Below are 25,674 nucleotides of genomic sequence, written 5' to 3'. Positions count from 1 at the left end.
TATAAAATATACCAAAAATAAAATAGGCCCATAAATGCAGCGTTCCTAACAAATGCTTTTTAAAGTGTCACAACTCTTTTAGAATTGACTTTTTTTGTTTTCTTACTCCACTGGAACAAAAGTTTAACATGATTAGAGGTTTGCATTGTTTCACTGCATTGTTTAAATAATGCTGACACGGACTGCAAACAGATATTCTGCTGTTTTCATGGCAAGGCAAAATTGTAAAACATTTATGGGACCGCAACCCACAATGAAGAGGCGATGCCGTTAGTTGACCACCACATCAAGGTCATTCTGTTTTTTCCCCCTCTCATATATGACCAGCTTTTGAGCAGCTTTCCACTGGCTGAAGGGTGTAAGTGTCCATCACTGTGGTTGAAAGTGTGAAAACACTGCGAGAGGCAGGTTAGTGATTCATCTTTTATTACGAATTTCCAAACAGGAATTACAAGGTCTCTTTCACATCAAGGAATCCAGATGTTGTGTCTGACCCGAATAAGGGACTTAAGTCTTAAAGATATTAGGAAGTGAACTAACTTGGGGTCTTCATACAGACTTGAAAAGAGTGCAAGGTTGAGAGTTCGACTGGACAGATGGGCTAAAGGTGCAGAGTGTTTCCAGATAATCTTGGAAGCACTCTCAATGTATCTCTATTTGACCAGCTGCAAAATCAGGAAGGACATTCAAATCACACTTTGAATGAACTTGCAACCTTGTTGCATTAAAAATGTTGCTTTGAAGACTGTGTTCACAGTGACTTTGGTGCATAATAATGGTGATAAAACAGTAGTAGATGGAGTCATAGATTCTTGGCAGCCTTGCTTTTATATACCGGTAGGAATATAACCAGAACAACAGCAGGTGTTGAGCTTCCTTTTGCAAAGGGTTGTGTTGCAGGGGAGTTAAACTCATTGACGCAGACTCACTCAGACTGATTACAGCATGTTTCTGTCTATCTGCATTTATAAATTAGATGTTAGTTATTTGCAACCCTTCACCAAAACCTTCACTTAGAGTCTAAGAGTGGTTGCAATTAGTCTGTGTTGAGCCGCAATGGTTTGTAGATAGGTTGCCTCCCATCAGGCAACTTGTCGTTAAATTATGTTTGAGGATGTTGACTGCTCAATCTCTGGGTGACCTGTTGTTCATACTCTCATTTGGTTGCAAACAGCAGAAAAAAATCAACCACCAAGTTTTCCTAGTCACAAAGAGGTTGTTGTCCTGTTTTTACTCTGACGTGACAGAGACATAGAGACATAGAGCTAGGCCACATTGAATTTTAAAGCTGCAAAACAACCAACATTCCCTTGAAAGCTCACTAGGCTATTTAATGTGTTTTATCTTGTGTAATCATGTTGAATCTATGCGTGTACAGCAAATAAATTGTCTTTTTATGGGAAGTTTGAAACTTATGTATGTCTTGGCTGAGCGCAGTAAATAGGGAAACCACCAGAGACTCTAACATGTTAGTTCTCATGTACACATTAACCCTACCAGTATCAATCTTGTTATTTAACTCTCAGAAAAAACACAAACAGAAAAAAAAAACTCCAAAAAATTGTTAAAATGTCAAACTATTCCTTCCATTCATTTGCATCCGTGGTTATCCAGTGAGTCAAATCTATTTTTCTCACCTGCATGGAACTGTGGCCCGACCTGTTGAGTCACACCAAATTAAATTAGTTTGACTTTTTGTTTTATTACGCACTAAAAAGTGTTGCCTTCATGTTGCCATTTTTCCACTTGCCTGTTTGAACCATAGCTGCCTGTTTTACCCATTCGCCATTACATTAACAACCACGCTTTTAAGTGAGGGTTCAAATCCCCGAGCTGCCTGCGTCGCACGGTGGATCTGTGTCACAAGAACACTTTGGCTGGGGCTAATATGTCTGACAGCAAAATGTGTTTGCTCAGTCTCATGCTGCAAAATCATTATAAGCAGCAGGACTGTCCCAAATTATAAACATGTGCTTACAGTATGATCTGTTAAAGTAAACCGGGGGGAAAAAGGCATAGATCCTAAAACCTGACTGTTTCCAGCTGGAACAGAGTCAGAGGCAAGTCCAATATATTTTCTGCTAAATTGGAACAGAAATGCGCCTTCAGCACACAGGCCCAAAGTACCCCCCTCTTTTACCCCTTCTGCTTTTACTCCGCAATTTTTTAGCTAAGTGCGACTTCCAAATTCATGACAAAGTCACGGGCCCGAAAAGCAGGTCGTTTGATGTCATTTTCCATGCTCGAACAATGTTGAGATGTTACAACCGCTTGTGAACTGCGGGTGTGAGGGCTGACACTGCTACAGCTATGGAGCGTAATCCTCGATAGTTTGGTGGTTTGAAGAGATCCAGAAAGTGGCTGCTTTGCTCCTTCTGGTACGATTCACCGCCAGTCAGCTGGAGGCTGCTGCGCTGTCCTGTATATGCCCTTTCCTTGTCCCATGCTTTCTCTTTTTTCCCCTTAAGTGGAACAGCAGTAAGCTTATACCAGCATTTAAGGGGAACAAGTGAGGTAGACAATAAACAATAATAGTCCCAGTGCCACGAGGAAAGCGTATAATTCTGTTGGTGAATGTGGCGCTTTCCACATGAGAGTGCAAGTCTTTGTGACCTGCTGCTACTCCAAAAGCTGAGGTTTTCCATCACTGCCTCTTGACCATGTGACATTTATGGATAATATAGATGAAGCGGCTGATATATTTTTGCCGTGTTACTGGATGATGTCAAGATTCCCCGTATGTATATATGTGTCCTGCACTGTAAAGTGCCTTTTCCAAATAATGGACAGTGTGCTGGATAGCTGCATTCACAGTCTGCATTATTAGATTTACATACCAGGGGCCCTTGGAGAAATGAAGCAGAACTATGAGAATAGAAAGAGTTGTGTTTTAATATAAGCACCAGTCTTCAGTTTTGCTGAGTTCGGAATTCACCACCGTGTTATGATACCGATACAAGTCTGCAGCATTTCTGCATCACCTCAGCAGTTAACCGGGACACGCTTTTTGCTAGCCCACTCTCTGGTTTTTTATTTAGTGCTTGGTTAAAATGACAGGTGTCAAGGTAAACTATGGTCTGTTACTTTTTGCTGAGTGAATGACACTGTGACTTGAACTGAGGAGCCGAGGCATGAAACAGAATCATGTTACTGCTTTGTTCTAAATGTTGTTGGCCACAGACAACAAAAAAAATCCTTGCATCTGAAAATGACATCCCAAAAAACATAAATACAAGGATCCTATGAAAATTAAAGGAAATGAAAATAAAATGTATATCTTTAAGGGCCTGAAAATGGTTACAGAGAATCAGTCTTCATCAGTAATGACCTAAGATTTGTTAACAAAGTCAATCTAAAAAAAAGACCTACATCACTGAAGCCTACTAAAACATGTCTTTTGTTCTTTTTGTGAAGTTCACCGCTCTTGAAGAAACACAAAAATTATATGCAGTTTGCCTTGTTAGGGGTTTGGAGTGCAGAAAGTTGGAATCTTTCAATATGAATGTATTCATGGGTAACAGTAGGTAGGTGAGTGCAAGGCAGGAAGTTAGCTGACCGTGGGTGGAACCTCATGGCGTATGCTGATGGTTTTGGCAGCCATGAGCATAATCTGTCACGCTGGCTTTGGACTCATAAAAATCTACCTGCAATGGAGTTTGTGTTTTTTTGTTTTTTTTTTCAACTTGATCTTAAAGCAGCCCTAATTACTCTTGAGCTGCATGCAGTTAAATTTCCCAGGCTGCAAAACGAAAGCTGCCGCGCTCCAAACACGCTGTCATTCTTATGCTGTGACTCTAACTGTTGTTCGACAAACTTAAGATGAACAGCATACATACTTAATAGCAGGTTTATAAAACATGTTCTCTTGCAGCCTTGACCACTTGATTAGCATAGCTATGACTCTTGACTGGGTACTTTCCCAGTCGAATATGTGAGTGGCATCCTATAGTAGATGCATAACTGATGGATGAAGTCAAGAGTCAGTTGCGCTAGTTAGCTGTTACTGCTTCTACTCCTATGTATTTACTTTTATGGCCAAACTTCCTGTATGGGATCTTAATGAAGGGTAATCTTGATTTTGTGGATTCTTCTACTTTGACATGAGATTTAAAAGATAGATTTGGCAGATTTTAGAGCATATTGACAGCGCTAATGCTAGCCAAACATGTAAACTTGCGTTACAAGATCTGTCATCTCCACTGTAATTGTAACCAACCATTCAATACATTTTCACAGCACTGTATTTTTGTGTTGGGGCATCAAGTTGGTCATTCCTCATTTGGAGAAGGTTGATGTCTAAGTAATGCAATTCAAGGGGATTCCAGAATAACACCCTGCCTTTGTCACTCTCAGAAACCTTTAAGCTAACTGCTATTGATCTAAAATAAAACAGGTGTTGGAACTGCATGGCATATTTCACTGTAACATGATCAATTTTAATTTTGGTGATTATTATATTTTTATAACATGAGAGTATTTCCAAACTGGCTGCCATCTCACTCTAGAGAAGATAGCCCACAAGATGCCAGGTGCAGTTGGGTTTTTGGATAGTTAGTTGGATAGAAGCATGAAGCATGAAGAAAAAGAAAATCCTCTGTAAATTAGCTGAAAGGACACTGCTTAGTGGCACACTGGAAAGTACACTTTCTGACAAAGGTTAAATAAGGTTTGGGCCAGTCTTGCGCTCATATTGTAAGCTACATATGTAGCTATAATTAGCAGGTCTTTAACTTAATTTAGTATAAATATTGGGGCATAGGGAAACAGCATAATCATAATCTAGCCATATCAATAATCTGTCCAGAAATTTATAAATTATTTATAAATTAACTTGCCATGTACTGTGTTTAAACTTTGGACAGTTTTTGTAATGAGGAAAGTTAGATCTTGCTAAGCTAACTGGCTTCTGCTTTAAACTTGCACACAGACGTAATCTTCTCCAAACTGCCAGCATTTTCTTTTAAAAATGTACCCATTATGTAAATTCTCTTTATAAATGCAAATGATTTCAAGGTATTTTCCTCCCTCGGGACTTACCAGGGTTTAGCTGTCACAGTACATTTGTGAAGGCTGAGGTAGACGATATGTGAGGGGTCCTTCATGTGGTTCCTGTATGAGAACAGCAACTTTGCACAGCGCTCTGCCTTGTAGACATGACACATTGAGGCACTTATTAAGTTTTTGTATTAAAATGTCCTTGTGGAGGCTTTTTCAGCGATGTTCGTATGGATTTGGGCTTTTGTAAATAGAGTACTTGAAGCCCAGGGGGATCTTTACTCAGCTGTCAGAAGTGGGAACTGCGGATTTGTTTTGTTTCACGTAATAAGCACTTTGTGGTTGAAATCGTAAACGACATCACTTTATCATGTGAAAGGAGTGGTGCTTTTAATGATGTGCAGTCCTCTCCCGAAGTCTCAAAATACATACCGTATACGTTAAACCTGGTATCCATAATGAGATGTTGACCACTCGGTCCATTTGTTCTACATCTGTGGGTCAGTTTAATTTCAAAGTGACTGACAGAAGAAGAGCATGGGCGTGAAGAACAGAAGAAGAACATGGAACATGTGTCTGAACACACTTAGCATTAAGATAGACTGGGTTTAAGTAGACCTGGTGTCTGAAAATAGGAAAGACATAATATGCCAAAAGAAAAAGGGACCACATTTACAATTTGGAACATATTCTCTAGCAAACTAACTATACGGTCCTCCCAAATTAAATTAAACTGCTGTAATATATGGAGATGTCTGTTAATTTACTTTTCAGTATCTTTTCTTCTGCTCTAAGTACATTTGGATGTTTTTCTTAAGAATGGCTGAAACCTGCTGGCAGTCGGCAGATTGATGTAAAGTGCACTAGACATTATGCCGGTAGTGTGGGACGTGAGTTGGACAGCGTAGCTCCAGACACTGTGAATTGTGGCCTCTTTCCTGACATACCTGTGGCCTAAACCTCCAAACCTTTCCACAGACGCACACACACAAGCTAATCTCCCCAAGATCTGGACCAAAAGAGTTTCTCTACACTGCCTTCAGCCTTTCCTTCCCTACTTTCCCCATAGTCATATGGTAATTCCAGGACACGGGAAATGCTTCATTCAAACAACGTATACTGCGCTGTCCTCACTTGCCGACACCGTGAGATTAGCAACAAGCAGAAACAACGGAGAGCAAAGAATGAGCGGGAACTTTGAGCCAGGCTCATCAAAAGGCTTTTCAATAACTATAATTTCTCTGTTGATTGACCTGCCAATGGTCTGGGATGACCACAGGCCCGGATAGTGTTTTTCTTTCATTCTTGTTAGGATAGTTTTGTTAGCATAGTGTTAAGAGGTTTGAGCCCGCTTGAAACGCGCTGCAGAAATAAACTTTTTCCAGCCTGACAGGTTTACCTTTGCCAAGTTGGCTTTCCTTTTCTGTCAGTGCTATGCTCAGATTTAGCAAGGGCAGACGGGAGTACATGTGACTGGTTTAATGCGAATGTCAGTTTGCTGTAAATGCACCCAGATTGTGTATTCTACAGGAATATATGGTTGAGTATTGAGGTTGGGTCTAATGATGCAGTTTAGTCTTACAGAATGGAAGGATTGACAGAATGAAATATGAGATATATTCGGGGGAGTGATTCTCGTGATAGCGATAGCGTTACCTGACGGGAAATAGAAGTCGGCTTTAAGTTCCTGCACGTTATTATAGCACTTTCTGTAAGGTAAGGAAAGCACTTGACATTTGTCCAGTTGTACTAGATGCTAGGTAAGGCGCACCTGTATCCGCCAGATGACTTTGAGGATGCCATCTTGGAGCTGCATTGGCACAACTAAAACGTTGGATTGACAGTTGAATATAAGACACGATTTTCCATCTGAGAATTGGAAGAGCCAACGCTAGTATTAATTTGGGGTTTTCATTCATGTCTTACTGAGCAAGTGCTGACTGGAGATGAACCATCCCCAGTCTGTGTGATGAATGGAGTTGGAGCGCACATCACGGCGCTGCTGTGATCGATGGAGTGTCGCTGTAAACCTCATCCCTAAAGACCATCAGAGACACATTCTGATTAGCACTTAATCTTACTTCCATCCACTCTGGCTTCAGGAATACGAGCACAGTTTGGCAGAGCCAGCATACCTCTCTAAAGACTGTCTCCCAGCGCTCCAACAAAACAAATGAAAAAAAGATGAGACCAAGGCAGCCTCCGACATGCGCTGACTTATTTTTTACATGATTACAAACTGATGCTTGCAATGGGCCCACTTAGCTCTCACTTTTTCTGGTTGAATCCCTTCAGAGAAATCTAATATGTGGATCTATGGCCAGTAATGCAGGCATGCTCTGCTCTGTCTCTCAGGCTGTCCAGCTTGCTACACAGTGTTTTATTAAGCGTTGTGGTAGGTCGCACAGTATAAGCACCGCTGTTACCCAGTCCCTGCCTGTGATATTCAAGACTTGGCTTGAAGAACATCTGAAGTGTCTCTCGTTTGGAATGGCCCGAGGATATTTTCCTGTAAACGGGATGCTAAGGAGTTTAGATTGAAAGTCACTTAATTGTAGAAAGGACTATCTTTTTACTGGCTCCTTTGTCTTCCACAGGCAACTCGAGCTGAGGCTAGAGCTGCTGCGGTTCTGGGGGCTTTCATCGGCTGTCTCAACACAATCGTTTAGGAGGCCAGCTCTGACCAGAATTAATGCAATATTCACATTCATAACCAATCAGCATTCGAACGCTGAGAGGCGAACTAGAGTTTGCATGAATGACAAATTGTTGAATTGGACATATTTACTATGAATTGAAGGATATCCTGCTGATATATCTATTATGGTTGTTTGGGTTTTTACTCTTGTACTTAGGTATTATTCTAACGGTCAGCCCTCCCACAGTTGAGTGTGTTGCCTCTTGTTCACCTCGTCCCTGTCACAGGGTGAACTTACGGTCATCCGCAGATGAGTAATGATACAAGGATCTGAAGGAATCCTGCTTCTTTGTTGCTGGTTCAGAATAAACAGCCATCTGAACCACCGTGGAAGTTACATCTTCCAGCGGTAGTCGAGCTAACAGAAGCACTGACCTCACACACACACACGCACTGAAAATAAAAATTATTTTTTGTGTCTGATGATCATTGATTGATGATGGTAAATTCACTGTTCAATAAAGGATCGATCACAAATGCTGATTTCAGAAAGTTTTTAGGAAATATAAATCTGTGTGTTTTGTGTGAACAAAATCTTTGATCGAAAAAAAGTGACAGATTCTTCCGGATTCTAATCAACTCTTGCTCCTATGTCACCCTCTTTCTTCCCCCCACCCCCCCTGTTTGTCCTTCCTGCAGCTAGCTATGGTGCGTACCCCATCTGTAAAGGCTGCTCGGTGTGCTCCAGGGATAACGGCTGTGTGAACTGCCAGCCCAAACTGTTCCTGTTTCTGCGGAGGGAGAGGATGAGGCAGTATGGGGAGTGTCTTCACGACTGTCCGGCCGGATACTACGGCATGCGCAGCCCCGAACTCAACATGTGCTCCAGTAAGATCCTATCGAGTTTAACCTACCAGCATCCCTCATACACTCCACCTTCACTCCCCAAAATCTCCTTCCACCCTTGGCTCCCTAGCCAGACATACAATACCACCTCCCATTTTCCCACAGCGAATGATTTATTGCGACTTACTCAGAGGAGACGCACATGCCTGACAATTTGAATGGCTCATCCGTTCACACAGGTGGATGTAACTGGTGAAGCCTTGTCTTAGCAGCCTCTGTAACGCGAGGTTGTCTGAAGGCATGAAATCGAACCACAAATGCAACCAAAATGCAAATGCAATTAGGCCAAAACTAGCTTTAGGGCCACATTAAACAGCAGTACGGTAAAGCAGTCCTTTTCGAGATACTATGCAATATGGAGAAAGATGTTTATATGTTAGAATAAGGGAAGGAAACTTACTTGTTTTAACGACTGATTGCCGGAGCTTGTGGATTGAGGTTTTCATTAGACAGTGTAATTTCTTGGGAGTCAAAGAAATTTTTTTTTGCCTGTGAACAGAAAGCAGGCCACCCACCAATATATTGTGCATTGACTGGAGAGTTTGATTAAGAAAAGTAAAGCAATAAAAGTGGCACTACACCTTAGACTAATATTGTATTTAGTATTTAGAGAAAGGCAATATAATTCAGAACTTGACTTACTTTTATTTACTGTTTGAGTAATGAAACCATATTAAATATCCCCTCATCATTAGGCATATTAGTGTTTTGGACCACACCTTTGGTCTTACATACTCTAGATTATACTATTAACAATAGCTCGTCAATCAAATATGTCCTTCTCCTCTTCATGTTTCACTTTCGTAACTTAACCTTTACTAACGTGAAATATGGCCGGAGAGAAATAGAGAGGACCTTTATAGGTGTTGGCTGAGTGTTTCATATAAAAACAGTGGAACTTAAATCCTAGGCCAAACTTCTGACAGGCGTACTGAAATTAAGTCCCAGATGAGGATGTCCGTACCTTTGCCTCTGACATGCAGCAACCGTAGCCCATCTAGATGCAAATATATAGATTGGCTCATTTTGATATTAAAATAAAAGCATATTACAGCCAAACTACCAATTTCTTTTTTCTTCAAGCCATAAACGGCCTCTATTGAAAGTGAAACTTCAGTGTCCAGAAATCTGGCAGTGGAACATCAGCGCATGTTCATTTTTACCTGGTCAGGTTGTGATTCTTCATCAGTCTTTGAGGCTCTGTTCAGAAATTAGTACTATAAAAAGTTCAAAATATAAATTCATGAATGAATTTAAAATAACGTTTTTCTTAATTACTAACAGTGTTTTGTGGGTCAGCCTGTTCCCATTCTTACCAAACATAAAGCTAAACCTTTACTAACTAAATAAAATTAAAAATATTGAGGAAATACATTGAGATTGAGATTATTCGAAATGGGCGGTTTTTCCTTTTTGTAGGATGTTTTTTTGGATTTAGGATAACAAGATCACAAAAGGTTTGCAGAAATATCCTGTAGTGCAGTTTGAAACTTTGAACGTCTCTTTTAGCAGACTGCTGGTATCAATTGGATACCCACAAACAAAACCCTTGCTCTTTGCATGCTCATAGTTCATCAGTTTTCCCACATTAGAGGCAAAATCCTAAAGGCTCCAAAGTCACTTTATCCCATTTTCATTACTCAGAGAAAGCTAGAAGTGAAAGACATCTTGTTTTTTGGTCGAAGAGAAAAAAAAAAGTCTTTTAAAACGTTACTTTTTAACCCTGCTTTCCTGACTGCACCGCCCCACACAGGCTGAATTTTGACTTTAACGGATCCTGATGTGTGGGAAGTTAATCTGGATCACTGGCCATGCAAACTGCTCATAGAACAACATCTTGTATTGTCAGGTAGCATCAGACTTTAATGCGAGAACTACTTTGATGTGATCGCTGCTTCAGCTGTGGCTCTCTAATCCGGTTTCCTATTCGAGTCTCACTCTCAACTGCGCTCTGTGTGTCATTTCCACTAAACAGCTGGCATCCGATCATTTTATTGCGGACATTTTATCGACTTGGAAGGTAATATTTGTGAGCTAATGCAGGCAACTGGAACTCAGACACAGTGGACATGAATGGCGATGATGAGGGGTTCTCTGTGCCCTGTTTCTTTGGTGTTTTTTAAGCACTGCCTCTGAAATCACTTAGAGGACAGCTGTTTATTATTAAATCCGAGTTTGTCTGTGTGATCTTATCACATTCAAGAATTTTTTTGAGGGCTGTTCTGAAATTCTTCTACTAAGCAAGAGGTCGATAGGATTGGGGACTCTCTCTGAAATCTAATGTTCACTTTTTCTAAAGGAAAACCGTAAACTGACATTGTTATGCAATATAAAGCAAGGATAGCTAGACAGAGGGCTGTAGTTTCACTGGTATGGAATCTAAGACAAATACAAAAATCGTATGTATACTGTTATGTTGAACAAGTCATGGTTCAGACTGTAAATTTAGATGTCAGATGTACTTTCTCTGCTGTTCAGGGTCAAGCTCCTGGTCATAAATATAGAGATCCTTGACTACAACTGTTAGTTAAAGATCCTCCAAATGCACTATTATGGTTGATCTCTATTAGGGTCAGCTGGCTCATCTGGAAAGCAGGTTTCTTGTGGCTTTCTGGTCTTCTAACAGGTCGTCATTCACGCGTTTCATTCTTTAGAGGATCACATTCTCACCCAGCTTCTGTGCACTGCAGACAGTCTGGTCCACCTGACTAGCATGTCTTGGGAAAGTGCTCGCCAAAAACTGTGATAATGCGGTTCTACTAAAATTGAAGCCAACAGCAATACTGTATGATCATTTAAATCTTTGCTCTTTGCAAATCCGCAAAGAACTCAACGTTGACTGCTGCTCCTTGTTACTAAAATGTTTCCTTGAATTTCCTCTGAATACTTTGAGAAACTGTGCCGTATGATGAATTTTAAATTTAATGCACACTTTTCTGGGGGGTTTCCCATTCACTGCAGGGAAGATAACACCATAATTAGAGACTGAAACAATGGGAGCTCTGCTTTCTGTGGCGTAACGTAACTGGAAGCCCATTTGCAGCTACACTTCAGCTAGGTTCCAAAGAGGCTTGAGACATGGGAGCCACAGTGTTTACTGCCATCACGGAGATGGAGCTGGTTCGTCAGTAATGTCTTTTTGTTGCATAATATCTTTCTGTGTGACCATATTTTATGTTCTTGGACCTCTGCTCCCCTGAAACTCCTTTCAGCAGCTAATGAATGGGTTGATATGAGCCATAAACCATATAACTCCAGTGTTATCCACGGGAGTTCTTATCAGTCGCCCAGAACAGGCCCCACACCGGTGTCTGTGAGTGTCAGCCCACCGCTCTGCAGGGAAGATTTGTAGCAACGGACACACAGTGCGCTGCTTTGTGTACAGCCAAATCTGCATGAATGTAGAGAAGTCACGCTCTCTGCAAAGTCACATTTCATATCACTTTGCTTTTAATATACAATCCTCATCCAAAGCATATTCTGTCATTTGCTATCACAAGCAAGCTCACTGGCTGAAAGAATTATGAGCTGAAAGGCGACTATCAGAGCTGTCTTCTGTATGAGACAAAGTGTTGAGAGAGTCAGCATGAGTGCAGGGCTGCATTGAAGACTTCCTCCCTCGGGGTGTATTACAGACCCCCCACTGCTAGACATACTCTAGCTGCCAGCACAGTTGCCTTACCCCAATGCAGCAGCTTTAAAAACCCCACGCTGCGTTCACTGCCAACCACCAACCAGTCAAATCAAGGCCTGAGATCCAGTATCCTGGAAATGTGATTTAAAAATTGCCCCTAATTTAGTGCCAGTCTGTTGTGCTCTAGAGACTTCTTTCTTTTTTGTTATGGGTCAAAATAAAAGCTCATTGGATGTAACCTCTCCAAGATCATTTGAATTTTAAAGTGCATTTTGGGAATTTGTTGGGTTGCAGATCCGTTATGCATCATGATCGTTAACCATATGGGCACAAGTGTGCGTAAAGGTACTTAAGTTTTTGCTGCCTTTAGCTTTCAACAGTGGCAGGAGTCTTTCCTTTAAGCTCCCCTTTCCTCGCTCTGCTTCTGAGCATGTGGGTATTTCCATTGCAGTCTAACCAACAAAAAGACCAGTTGCTTTTGGCCTTTGAGCTTCACCAAGGGACATTTAATCATCACAGCTTTACTAACCGCACTTTCAGATTTGCCAGACAATACAACGGGCCCACCAAACCAAGCCCGCTCCCAGGACCTTACACCCAGACACAGAGTTGAATTGGGTTTGTTCTCAGAGACCTGCATAATTATGCATGCCAAAGTGCAAGAGTGGAAGGGCTGTCTACGCTTGACCACCGTCTGAAGCTTGAGCTGTCTGCGAGTACATGCTGGAATATAGGAGCCCAGCATATCACAAGATTGTGCCTTTTGGAGTGAAACTACGAGGACCTGCTGACATGTCTGTCATCCCTGATCTCTCTTTGGGAGATACTGACTGACAGAAACATCACCTCTGCTCCACCTTGCTCTGCGCTTGTGTGCGGAGGTGCAGCCATGTGGGGAAAAAAACGCACGGAGAGTGTCGGGAAGAACATGGCAGCGCTGGCTGTTGCCACGAACATCTGCCGTCCGCAGCCCCACACGACATGGCTGGGTGGCAGCGGGCAAGCCAAAGCTTCCATGTCAGCCAAATTCAGGGCCCCTACAGTAGGTTAGAGCTGTTCGACTTAGGCTGGATAAGAAAGATGGAAAAAGAGGGCTTGTTTTCCCCCTCACTCTGCCAGGCCCTTTTTATAACATGGACACTCCTGCTGTGCATCATCAAGTCTGGTTAGTTTTGTGGAGATGGCTCTCTCAGTAGACTGATGACTGGCCTGACAGCCCAACTCCGGGCTCAGCTATAAGCCTGTGAGGAACAATATGATTTAACACCATCTCTCTCTGCACAGCGAGGATTCGTGTCAATAAATGAAGTGATTACACATGTTGCTGTGAGCCAGTGGAGCAAGTTGACAGAATCTGACACGGAGCTTCAAGTGTCCATGATCAAATCAGTGGGTTCCCCATCCAGACCACAGCTGAGGGACTTCCTTCTGCCAAGCATGTGCTATTAGATGACAAGGGACACTCGGTGACTCATGTCTTGACTTCAAAAGCACTTGGCGTGCAAACCGCGTACAACTGAAGTGCAAAATCAGATGAAAAAGAAAAAAGAAAAGTGAAGCAGTGACATTGTAACAGTGGTGAAGCACTGACGAAATCTCTTCAAAACTGAGCATCCTCAGCCACTGCCCCCCACCACACACACACACACACTTTCCAGTGTTCATCATATAAGTAACAGCCAGAACCAGGCTGGGAGATAATGATGATAATAAGTTTAAGTCACAGGAACACCGGGCCTTCTCTGGGATCTGATGACCTCATTATTTCTCATTAGTTTCCCTGTGGCACCTAGATGAAGACTTTAAAGGTGGTCCAGAGGTTAATCCCGCTGGGAGAGTGAACCCACTCCCCTGTATCTGTTTCTGGAGCTGCTGGACTAGCCTTCTCACTGCTGAGCTGGTCGGTGGTCAGTATAGGGGCTTCTCCGGTGCCTCAGATAGCCCACGCTGTTCCAGATAGCCTTTTGGCTGATAGCTGGACTCTGAATGTCTGTCACAGGGATTCCCTTCCTAACCTGCCCCTCATGCCGACGACCTCTGACCCTCCGGCTTTGCCTACTTTCATTTCTAACTCCCATGCAGTTGCATTGATGTTGTCGTCCACCTCATCCATTTCCCAGCATGACATCATTGCTTATCTGCTATTTAGAAAACTAGATACCTGGGTGTTTGAGCCTTTGCCTGGCTACATCTGAAAAACTGAAACCAAGAGTGATGTTTTAATCAAAAACCTTGTCAAGTGCTTATGCTGCTTCTGCAAGGACATAAACCTCCGCACATCTGGGTTGCTCATATTTACTGTCAATAACCAAGGATTGCACAACAGCCCCAGTGCTTCAGAGTGCTGCCAGATGTTCTTGTTCTCCCGCTCCCTCTTTTATTTTTTGGTCCAAAAGCTAAAAGTCTCTCAGGTGATGACAGGCCTGGGAAGTGTGAGGGGTAAAAAGACAGCTTTGTGCTTTCCAATTAGCGCTGTGATTTATTTGCTCGCTCCCTGTATTGGGCTTGTTTTGTATCAGACCCAAGCGTTGCTGATTTAACTTCCTTATCCAGACAGAGGCAGGATACTTAAAAAGAACAGCAGAGTGCATTTATAACAGAACCGCTTGGTCAACGCCAGAAAATCCGTAATGAAACTAGAAAATATGTAGATGAATAATAATAATAATACAATAATATCAGATGATTGAATTATTAAAGCAAAAGCGATGTGTGAAAGCAGGAAATAGCTCAAGGAGCGAGTGATTGATGATGAGTCCACCTTCATTTTTCAGAATGTGGAGTGCAGCTTTATTGTGGAATCGCATTTATAACTAGCCTTATCTTATTGGTATGTGTGTGTTTGTGCATATGTGTGTGTGTGTGTGTGTCCATGGTTTGTTTAGACTGGTCGGGAAAGCGTGAGACCAGAGTGAGTGGGCAGAGGCCATACTTTAGGGTTCAAAGTGGAGCGGGAGGGACCCCCTTGTTTTGGAGGAATGTCGAGGAGGAGGCCTGATGGTTAGCTGAAGATGGTGTAATTAAGGGGTGTGATTGTGAGAACCTTCCCATCTCTGGGCCCTGCAAGGGTCACAGATAAAAGAGCAGCCCTCAGCCTCCACCACTAACACGTGAGAGAAAAAGCATGTAAGCTTATGCATCCTCATACAGGACACAATCAGCAGAGCAGACGACACCCTACACAAGAACCCAGCCTTCCAGTCTGAGGTGGATGGTGCCTGCAGGTTAAAGGTTTGGTTCACTCTGAATTTACTGGGCAAAAGAGCCACATAATGTTTCTGAGTAGCAACATAAATTAGACAGCCCCGGGGAGGCTCCTACTAATCATGTGGGCCTGTGCGTCGCCCCGTTGGTGTGGTTGTTGTAATTTCGCCCTGCCTGATGTGTTATTTGCAGAGAGCTTGATGACACATTGCCGTTGCCTTTCTTTGCAAGCGCGGCACAGGGTGTCATGTGCAGCACCAGGGTGTGGCGTGGGAGGATAAGTGCGCTGTTGGTTTTGCTGACTAAAGGATTCAGCATTTATTTAGCTGTGCAATAGAAAATCTTGTCGTCCCCGTCCCACCTTCCACTCCAAAAATAAAAACAAAAAACGCACTGCCACCCTTTCATATTGTAGCCAAAGCATCCACACAGAGTCGTCCGCTTTTGTGATCAAGAGCCACTATTCGCCGTTTAATGAAAACCCGAGTTCCGAATGATCTTTAGCTATGGAAACGCACGCGGATCGGAAGCGTGTGAAGTGATACGACAGCATATTAAGGACTCAGAGGTTCAGAGCTCCGGCGGGATGTGTTCTTCCTGTTTCAGCACGAGCATTAGTTGAAAACATGTGCGCTCATGTGCTGGATGTCAGTTCATCCTGTTGAAAGAGGTCAGCGTGACATAATTCCTCACCGGCTCTGCTGCTGCGTTTTCACACTGTTTGCTCGCTCACTGCGCAACAAGAACACGAAGGTGAAAACACATTGATGTCAGGGAAAACAAGTCCTATGATATAGACTAGAGCTCCGTAGAGAAATGAATCACAAAGCATTATCGACTTTTTCTTTTTTTTGTGGGAGAGACAGTATAATTCCTTCAAGGCCTCCCCCTTTCCCCAAAACCCCTTAGCTCTCGATCAGCTCCAGATGAGAGGCTTGCTGATGACTCTCCCTCTTTCTTTGCTTCTCCCTCCAGGGTGCAGGATAGAGAACTGCGAGTCCTGCTTCAGTAAAGACTTCTGCACCAAGTGCAAATCGGGTTTTTACCTACACAAAGGGCGCTGCTTTGATAAGTGCCCCGAGGGCTTTGCCCCACTGGAAGATACCATGGAGTGTGGAGGTATGTGAAGCGAAACAAATATGTAGAAAAAAATGGAAATGCCTCCTTCTCTTTTACACCTTTCTTTATCTGTAAACAGTATTCTATAACTTCTCAGTGTGAGTTGCTTATTAAAGAAAAAACAATGGGACCACACACAAAGAAGTTATGGCATCCAAGTAAAAGCTCCTTCAGCTTGCATTAATCTTGACCCCGGGGTATCTGTGTTGACCCCTAATAGCGCTGTGGTTTCACGGCACATCACTTTTTTCTGTCTTTCTCTGCAGAGGGCTGCGAGGTGGGTCAGTGGAGCGAATGGGGAGCCTGCACCAGGAGAAACAAAACCTGTGGCTTTAAGTGGGGTCTGGAGACCCGAACGCGGCACATTGTAAAGAAACCACCCAAGGACACAATACCCTGTCCCACCATCGCCGAGTCCAGGATGTGCAAAATGGCCAAGCGGCACTGCAGGAACGGTGAGGAAGTTACACAGCCATGTGTTGCTTTTTGTGTATGAGAAAGGCTTTCTGTCAGTCAGTCCCGATTTTATCCACACTCACTTTAAGGTTTGCTCTACTCGGGCCAATATTAAAGAAAACAGTGCACTTATCCCAAAGGAGAATTCTTCCCATCCTGTCAGAGTTCCACCTGTCTCATGTAACTCCTGTACCTGTGTTTTCAGAATCTGTTTTTTTTTGAGGTGTGCCGTCACATTTCCTTGCGTGAAATATCACAGTTTTTCCATGGCGGCCATAAGATAGCCTGCTCTTTTTCTTGGGTATATTTCCTCGCCCCTCTCTTCCATCTCCTCAGTGGAACTCTTCAAAGTACAAACTGCAGGTTTCCTCAATGGCCGTCTCTGTTTCCTCCCGTCAACTTGAGAGATATTTGCGGTGCGTGCTGCATGCATGTCAGGCCATTAAATGAGAAGTCAAATCTGGAAATTCTCAGTGTGCAAATAGAGCTAAAGGAAATATTTTTTTTTCAAAAAGTAAACCATTTTCTCTTAGATGGTCCAAACACACCATTTGGGGTGACGGCCTCAGTTAGTAGTGCTTTTAAAATAAATGTCTTTTCCCTTAATGTGCTTTTACGTCTCTCATAAACTTTGGATTAGAATAGGCCAAGTGTAAATATTTAATTCACCAAATAAGGAAGCAATTACAGTGGCAGATATCATTCAGCCTGTCAAAACAGTGTTTAACAGAAAGAGGAAAATATTCTAACCTTGAGGATTTTTCTCCATTTTTGGCCTAGACCGTTGAATGGGAGGGTCATTTAGCGAAGTGGTGAAAGAGTAAATAAACTCGAAATAAACCCTGATAGTTTCTCATATTTCAGCAGTACCGAGGCGGTTGCTGCTGTCTGGGTTGGAAACTGTGATTCCATGGCACATTTAGTTCCTAAAGCGCTCTGCTGTTTGTCAGGGAAATTCTTCCCAACCCCCACGCACCTCTTCATGACTTTGCCATGCCTGCTTGACCTTTTCCAAGAAATTTTATGACCTCCTTTAATTAAAATGTGGCATTTTTGTACATGGTTACTGTCGTCAGTTATCTCAAGCATGAAGTCAGTGATGGAGAGTTGTTAATTATGAACAGAGTGCGTAGCAGAAGCTTTTTCCCCCCCTTTGGATTCTTTAAAAACTCGACACCAGACTTGCCCATGTCCATCTTAGTTAACGCTACTGATGATCCAGTCTTTGTAAACCTCTCAGTACAGTTCCCTTTCCAGTGACTTGAGTTACATCTCTAGTGGTTACAAAACGTGTGTTAAAGTGTCACTGTGTGTGCATCTTGGGGCTCTCTGGGCTTGTGAAGTGCTGCGGTGGCCCGTTAAATAAAGGCAAATTTCAGACTTAGGCATGTGTTGTTAATTCCTCACTGCTTGTGAAAAATCCCTTCTTGGCAAAGGCCGGTGAAATGCAACACTCTACAATTCAAATAAATACAATGTGAAAATGGAAGCTGCTGAAGTAAATGGGAGGAGAAGCAGTGCACACATCTAGAACTGTTGCCTGGGAGCTCAGCCGACAGACGCCGGCAAATAATCACGTCCGTGAGTGAAATCCAAGCAGCGACATCCGGGACTGAAAAAGAAGGCGGAAACTGCAGTTTTTTAAGTGTCCACTTGAGGGGGGCTCCAAATACAGCTCAGTCCACATAGCTTCCCATGTTAAAATAGCTAACATTACAGGCGTAAAAAGAGAATTTTTACTGCCAAACATCTTCGGACTGTTTCAGCTAACGCTTTTAAACTGCATCAGTGCTTAAAGTTAAGGGCACGGCCACATTCACCAGTGCTGGCAGAGGATGCTTGAAATTGATTCAATCACTGAACTTGGACCTTTAGAGAGTTTATGGTGCCTGTTCTTCTTGGCCTGATTTTAATGCAATTATCTGAGAAAATACATTGCTCAGAAAATGATACTCGATCATCAAAGTGTAACAAAAAGTCTGTTAATGATCATTGATATAAATCTGTACAGTAAAGAAGCATAAAGAATTTTGAAATCATTTCACCTTGCTTGAATACAGATGGTGACAACAGTCCATTGTTCTCTCCATTCTTCAGACTAATTTTCTTAAGTTCTTCTTTTTGTTGGCATCCTTATCACTACTGGTGGCGTGAGACAATACCTCCAGTACATTCAGTTAGCACAGGTAGTCCAGCTCCTTCAGGACAACACATTGTATATGTGCTGCTGCAAGAAGATTTGCTGTCTTTCAGCAGTCTCTAAATTTTGGAGGATGCAGAAAGAAAGCTGCACAGGGCATCGACCAAAAACAGGACCAGTATCTGTTCTCTTGTTCTCAAGTGGAGGGCTGCCAGAGCCCAACAAAATGACTTCCAGTGTGTCCTGGGCTACTCATGTACAGGGGGGCGTGATGTCCTTCAGTGGGACCTGTGCTGTCAGTTTAGCACCATGTAGCTCAATTGGCATTCACCAAAGAATACCAGAATTGGTCACAGGTCCCACTAAAGGATGTCGGACCGTCATGGAGTCTGTCTCTGACAGTTTAGTCAGAAACATGCACATGATAAACCTTGCAATGCAGTAATCAATGTTTTATTTATACGTAAAGCACATAGACATCAGCACAGGATTGTATAACTGCACATTGTAAAGATGCTATGGATTAAATGGAGACAGAAAATAATAGGAAGCATGTATCTATATGCTATTTATGGATGCATTTCAACACAGCCACGTATTTAAATTACACTGGACGTCACAGACAGATCCCTGTCTCCCAGCTCAGGCAGGGCACAAACAGACGCTACACGAGCGATCTTCGTTCCCTTTCTGTGTCTGCAGAGATTTAATCCCCCTGTAAAATGTGCACAAGAGGAAAAAGTAAAGCCCAGATAAAGTGAAGAGGTGAGTTTTCACATTGAACATGACGCACCGTCTGATGTCTTCAGTGGGTGTTGCCGATCAGTGTAAACACCGTATATCACTCGCACTGCTGGGATCCATTTGGGCCAGTGTTTGCTAGGAAAGCAGGATCCTGATTACGCAGGTTTGTGGCGCACGGACAGACAAAACATGCGGTGAAGGGTTCTGTTAAAGAAAACGCTATTGCAGCATTACAACTGTACTGCATACATGACAACACATAGAATGAGTAGACAGATAATTAGTGTATATTTTCAGCATCCGGAGCCACGTTGTTTAGCCAGGAACATTTTGGTTGTCGTTCACGTAGTTCTCCAAACTTACAAGAAATAACAGTGAAATCCTGTCATTTCCAGGTGGGAATGACGGAAAAAAGTTGCAAAAATAACCTACATTTGGACCACCATGGCAACGCATTGTACCTTTGAGATGGTAAAATGCTCTTATAGCCCCTGGATCCCTGGAGCATTGCTCTGACCAGGCTAGAAACAATAAAGAGACATTATTAATAGCAGCTCTGACACTATCAGCACTGGCTTCCTCCCATTCCCTGACTTGTGTGTTGATGGGAATAGAGGATAGGTGATGTCTTTAAGGAATTCCCTACAGAGATTTCCCAGCAGCCCCCTGTCATCAGATTCACTGGTTTACAAGCAGATGTGTGCGATGAGTTTGATGCCCATTTGAAGTTCATTTTCCTTCTGCCTATCAAACCATCTTTGGAGTTGCCTCAGCTTTCTCTCTTTCCCCAGTCATGTTACTGTAATCTTTGAACAATGGCCGCTTCGGCGATGGCAGTGACATTAAATGTTGTGTAAACAACATAAAGCCTTCAAAACTCTTATCCCCGATTTGGCATTTAAGAGGGAGTAAAATCCAACACAAATGGCCCATTGTAATTCGGGCTCATGTCCAACCGTTTCTGCAAATCAGCTCTCAGAGCTGTATTTCCATAGGTGTTTATTAGGTTTCTAGGTAAAGGTAGATATTTGCGGCCAAGGCCAAAGTTAAGCGAACAAGCACAAAAAATTTACAATATGAAATTATGAAATAGTAAAAATTTACAGCTTTGCAAATATTTGGAAGTGATAACCAAAAGACATTTAGGATCTGGCTTTTTAGAACAATGTGCTTCAGTGTACAGTTACGCTTCTACGACTGCTACTCTGAGCCCGTGAAGACTCGCAGGCACATCGCTGACCTCATGGAAAGAAAAAGAGAGAAACAGAAAGAGGCAGAGAGAGGAAGACTAAGAGAGAAGGAGCATATAATGATTATCTTTGGCCATTGGATTATGTACCTGCACTTGGGAGAGCTGCAGGCCTTAGTGAGAGTATTGATCTCTCGTATGTGTAACCAGAGAAACCCTTTCTGCTGTAGGGCTCAGCTGAGGCCAAGCCCTCCATCCCATCAGTCATTTAAGTGCTTGGATCCAGCCACCACTAATACTGCCTGTCATAACTTAACTGTGCAGTTTATGTTTATACTGTAACTGTGATTACTACTTCTTCTGCTCCTGCTGCTCAGTCCATTCCCAATGCCATCAATTTGAACCTTGAGGGGTTTTTTTTTTTTAATACATTCTGAGGCAGGGGTGTAGAAGAGGATAAACCCACTTAGAATCAGTGTATCACCTCATCACTCCTCTGCAGTGTGACATCTCTAGGCCTTTGAGGTCCTTTGTCTCCATTTAAGCCATTGGACGTGACAGAGCAGTGGCACACTACCAACAGTCTGATGTACGAGACTAAAAGGAACGCAGATCCGCCCTGGATAGACCAGACTCCAGGAAGATTTGGTTGACTGGTGGGATTTTATGCCAGGTTCTGTCTGAACCCAGTCTGGTTCTGCGGTGAATCCACAGTACTGCGGACCCCCCTAGTCCTCACCTCACCGTCTGCGAACCATCTGCTCGAAAGTCTCTGCTCCTGTAAAATGATGCACAGAGGGATGGTGATTGCCTTAAATCCAATCTGGAGGAAGCTCAGCTCAGCCTGCTTTGTCTGTGGCAAACACCGCTCGCGACCCCAAACAATTCTGGATTCTGCCAGCGCTCGCATTTAAGCGAGCAGTTTATATGTATGCCTATGAGCGTGTGAGACACAATTTTGGTGTTTATACTCACCGAGCCAAGGGGTTTAAGCTCTGGCGAAAGATGCCACTCACTTCTGAGTATTTGAGTTACGCACTCAGCATGATCACATCTGAGTCTGGCCTGTGTTTGGCTTGGAAACCCGACATCCAAACACATTTCTGTGTGTGTTTTTGTCGGATGTAGCCTTCGACTATGAGGCCAGTTTTTTTTTTCCTGTTTTTTTTTTTTTGCTTCTAAAACAGATGCACACTTTCAACTTGAGCCTAATTGATGGAGCGTGGTCTTCTCGGCTCAGCAGAAAAGCTCACAGCGCAGTGGGTCCAAGCCAAACAACGACAGAGCTCTGCTCGAGACACCGCTCTAAACTCTACCCAAAGCTCTCGACAGTAAAGGTTTGCACTCCTCTCCCTTTGTGTACTTATCTCATTATTCCAATTAATGTTCGCCGGGTGTGCGCTACAGGAAGTCAGTGGAGCTGGTGCACAGATGACAAGTTTCGCTCTGATTTCTACCGCACTACAATGGCAGGTGGTGATTAATGGCGATCTCTGGCCCGGGTAACATCACGGACAATCTGGATCAGTTCTTCCCGCCAGCGGGAGTGGAGTGAGGAGCGCTTTCCCAGGACAGAAGGAGAGCCCTAATTGGCAGCCACCCTGTCATAGTGATTATTTGTGCCTCTCAGTGCAGCCTGTTGTGACTGATGGAGCCACGGCTTAATCTACATTTAATAAGGCTGCTCCATAGGGGCTGACACAGTAGCTGGTGAGGGGGCCTCAGGAGCACTCTGCCTCCTTTGGAAAGCATTGATGGTTTGGCTGCGGTCACATGGGCTTGAGTTGGTGTCTGACTGTGATGACGCCCACCTGCCACCACCACCCACTGCACAAACACTCATCAATCATTGATTTAATTAAATTCTTACCAAATCTGGGGCAGACGAAAGACGAGAAAAAAAAAAAAAGCGAATTAATTTAAACATGACAAATTCCATGTGTTGCACACATTGCTGTGGCTCTGTAAAACTGAGGTGAGCGTGTTTTGGAAGTTTTGCGCTGTGCTGGAGTGAATAAGAGCGTGGGTGAAGAGGACAGACACATCAACCTGTCACTGCCTTGGCCAGGTCTCCGGCATCTCAGTGCCAATGGCAGTTACGGTCACCACCACGGTCACACGCACAAATTAACACTTCATCTATCACGTGTGCGCATTTGTGCCATGATTTTCTCCCCATCTCTCCGCTTGTGTTTCATATCTCCCTAAAATTGATTGTCTAGGCTCTTGTCTGGACAGACCATCAACACGTGCTTTATGCCGATGGTCTCAAACCGAACCTTTGGGTTTGTTTTTCTGGCCTCTCGTGGTGGTGTTAAATCTTCCACTGCAGGAGAAAGTCATTACCGGTAGTCTTCTTAGAGACTTCTCTTCCCTGGGTACATTCCTTATAGGGCATGTGGGGGTGATGCTGGAACCCTGCGGGGAAACAGGGGTGTCTCTGATTAACTTCCCACTAAGTGTCCCTGCTCTCTGACCAAAATAAATATGGCTGCTGTCATTTTGTCTGCAACTGTCTTCAGAGAGCAATATTTGAAACACCCATGATCCTGCTGGCTTTTATATGGAGAATCCATCGTCATACCACAGGCATGAACCATAAACATGTGGAGGCCTTTCAAAGACCGGGGGGATGGAGGGAGGGGAGGGCGTTGGAAGAGGAGGGGTCAGTGGCACTCACTGGGGCTCCGTGCTCCACATTATTGTCATCTGGTCTTTTCCAAGCAGGAAGAAAGAGGAGGGGTGTGAGGGTTTTTTGTTGTTTTTTTTCACACTCTTTGGCCCAGTTAAGTTGTGGTTTTGCTGAACTGCCTTTTGTAGACTCGTGTACGCACATTAGATACAGACGTCCTCTTATTTGTTTGACTGGGCTTATTGAAATGTGCATTACTGCTGTCCTTATTCCCATTGATGCGAGCTAGCTGATGGCGACAGCCAAAAGTTGATGCTTGCGCTCACCCGTGACTGCAGACAGCATTTCACTGCAATCACACTGTTTTCAGAGAGGAACTCTGTCGGGGACGAGGGGACGCTGCGTCGGTTGCGCGGCTTCCGTTGTCGTCTTCTGGCTGAGGAAATGAGGCATATGGGCCGACATCAACAACCCCATCAAAAACAGACGTACACAAACAAACAAAGTGGCAGCAAACTGGTGGGGGGAGAGAAGGAGGTGGTAGAAGAGGGGGAGGAGGGGAAATGTTCTACAGTAGTGGAATGTTTTCATGTTCTCATGCCCCCCCCCCCCCCCCCCCCCCCCCCCGTTGTGCAGTGTATGGGCTGATATTACCCATGAAACGGTCATGACCATAAAACGACCAACGACCCCTTGATTGGTGCCGTTACACCCTGTGATTTTTTTTTTTTTATTATTATTATTTTTTTAACTGCAGACAAGACAGTCTTTACAAGGATAGATGGAAACAGCTTCTGATTTGATCTTTGAAGTTGTGATGGATCATATATGTAGCACTCCTTGGCCTTTTGTAAAATATGTGACTATATGGAACCTGTTTGCCCTCTAAAAAAAATGTTTATTGAAGTTCATTGCTATGTATTTGGAGGTTACTATGGTTTTAGAGGCTTTTCCAGCATGAAATTATAGGAGTATAAGAGTCAACTCTGTTATTTATTGTAATTTCTTAAAGCTGAAACAAGGCAAAATGTAAAGCCATCATTTCTTCTCCAGTCTGAAAATATGAAGCACCCATAGCTTGAAGCAGGCCCGTGTTGGGGTTTGTCACCTCATATTTAAATAACCCGAACTGGTCAAACAGTGATCTGTCTGATCGCGCCCCATCCCTGCAACGCCTCTCTGTCTGCCAGACCTCCAGTCTGCCGCTGCTGCCAGCTCTCCTGTGGGGCCCACGAACGCTTTCATCTCCACATCCACAACACGCCAGACAGATGAGGATGCGTATGCACACGTGCGCACACCCGTTTACACCGCCCGAGTGTGAGAAACGTGTAATAGACACCGATAAACAGTAAAACAGACCTCACAGGCAGAACAAGTCACCGCATTATCTACTCTTTCCCTCGTCCCTCTTTCCATTCTCTTTTCCTGTCTCGCACTCGAATGACACGCTAGTGCTCGTGTATCACATATCACAGTGCGGGAATAAAGTGCATGCCACGGAGGAGGACGTGTTCGCGTGGCGCACATTGTTTTGAAGCGGCACTCTGTGGTCCTCACTCTCTAAGCGGTCTGGCTTGAGGAGAATAGAAGGCAGGCGAGGAGCCGAACGGGACAGCCTGAAAACATCTGGTCCACAGTTGCACTGGCTCAGCCTCCAAGAACCCCTCTCCACTCAGCTCCACTCCACACCACTCAACTCCTCTCCTCCTCTTTCCATCGCCTTCACTTTATTTCTCCATTGCTGCCGAGTGTCTGTATAGAGCCATCACAGCGTTTAATTACAGCTAGTGATTCAGAGAGAGAGGCTGTGGCTTCTGACCCACTCATGTCCATGAACGTGGACCCAGCGCAGAGACATGTAGACACAACAAAGAACAAGTATAGACCTGCTGGCCGTTGGCTGCGTGTATGTCTGGGGTGTTTTTCTATGTGTCTGTGTGAACTAAGTGACAAATACAGGGGGTGCAGACTAAAAGCACAGCCATTACGGTGGTAAGTAGAGGCCAAGCCCAGC

General features: G+C 43.6%; 1 protein-coding gene across 3 annotated transcripts in view; it reads left to right on the top strand.

Moving 5' to 3' along the window:
- Positions 1 to 25,674, top strand: part of rspo2 (R-spondin 2) — a 59,377-nt gene that overhangs the window by 18,177 nt on the left and 15,526 nt on the right. For 2 of the 3 annotated variants that reach the window (XM_080896511.1, XM_080896510.1), the window contains exons 3-5: positions 8,337 to 8,521; positions 16,353 to 16,496; positions 16,763 to 16,951. In XM_080896511.1, the coding sequence (XP_080752637.1) occupies positions 8,337 to 8,521; positions 16,353 to 16,496; positions 16,763 to 16,951 (518 nt within the window). Of the gene's footprint in view, positions 1 to 8,332; positions 8,522 to 16,352; positions 16,497 to 16,762; positions 16,952 to 25,674 lie in introns of all 3 variants that reach the window. The other variant, XM_080896512.1, reaches the window with a different exon arrangement.

The sequence above is a fragment of the Rhamphochromis sp. 'chilingali' genome (assembly GCF_963969265.1).
Source record: "Rhamphochromis sp. 'chilingali' genome assembly, chromosome: 11".
NCBI lineage: Eukaryota > Metazoa > Chordata > Actinopteri > Cichliformes > Cichlidae > Rhamphochromis > Rhamphochromis sp. 'chilingali'.
Note: the sequence above shows the minus strand (reverse complement) of the source record. Positions and strands in the feature narration are given on the sequence as shown.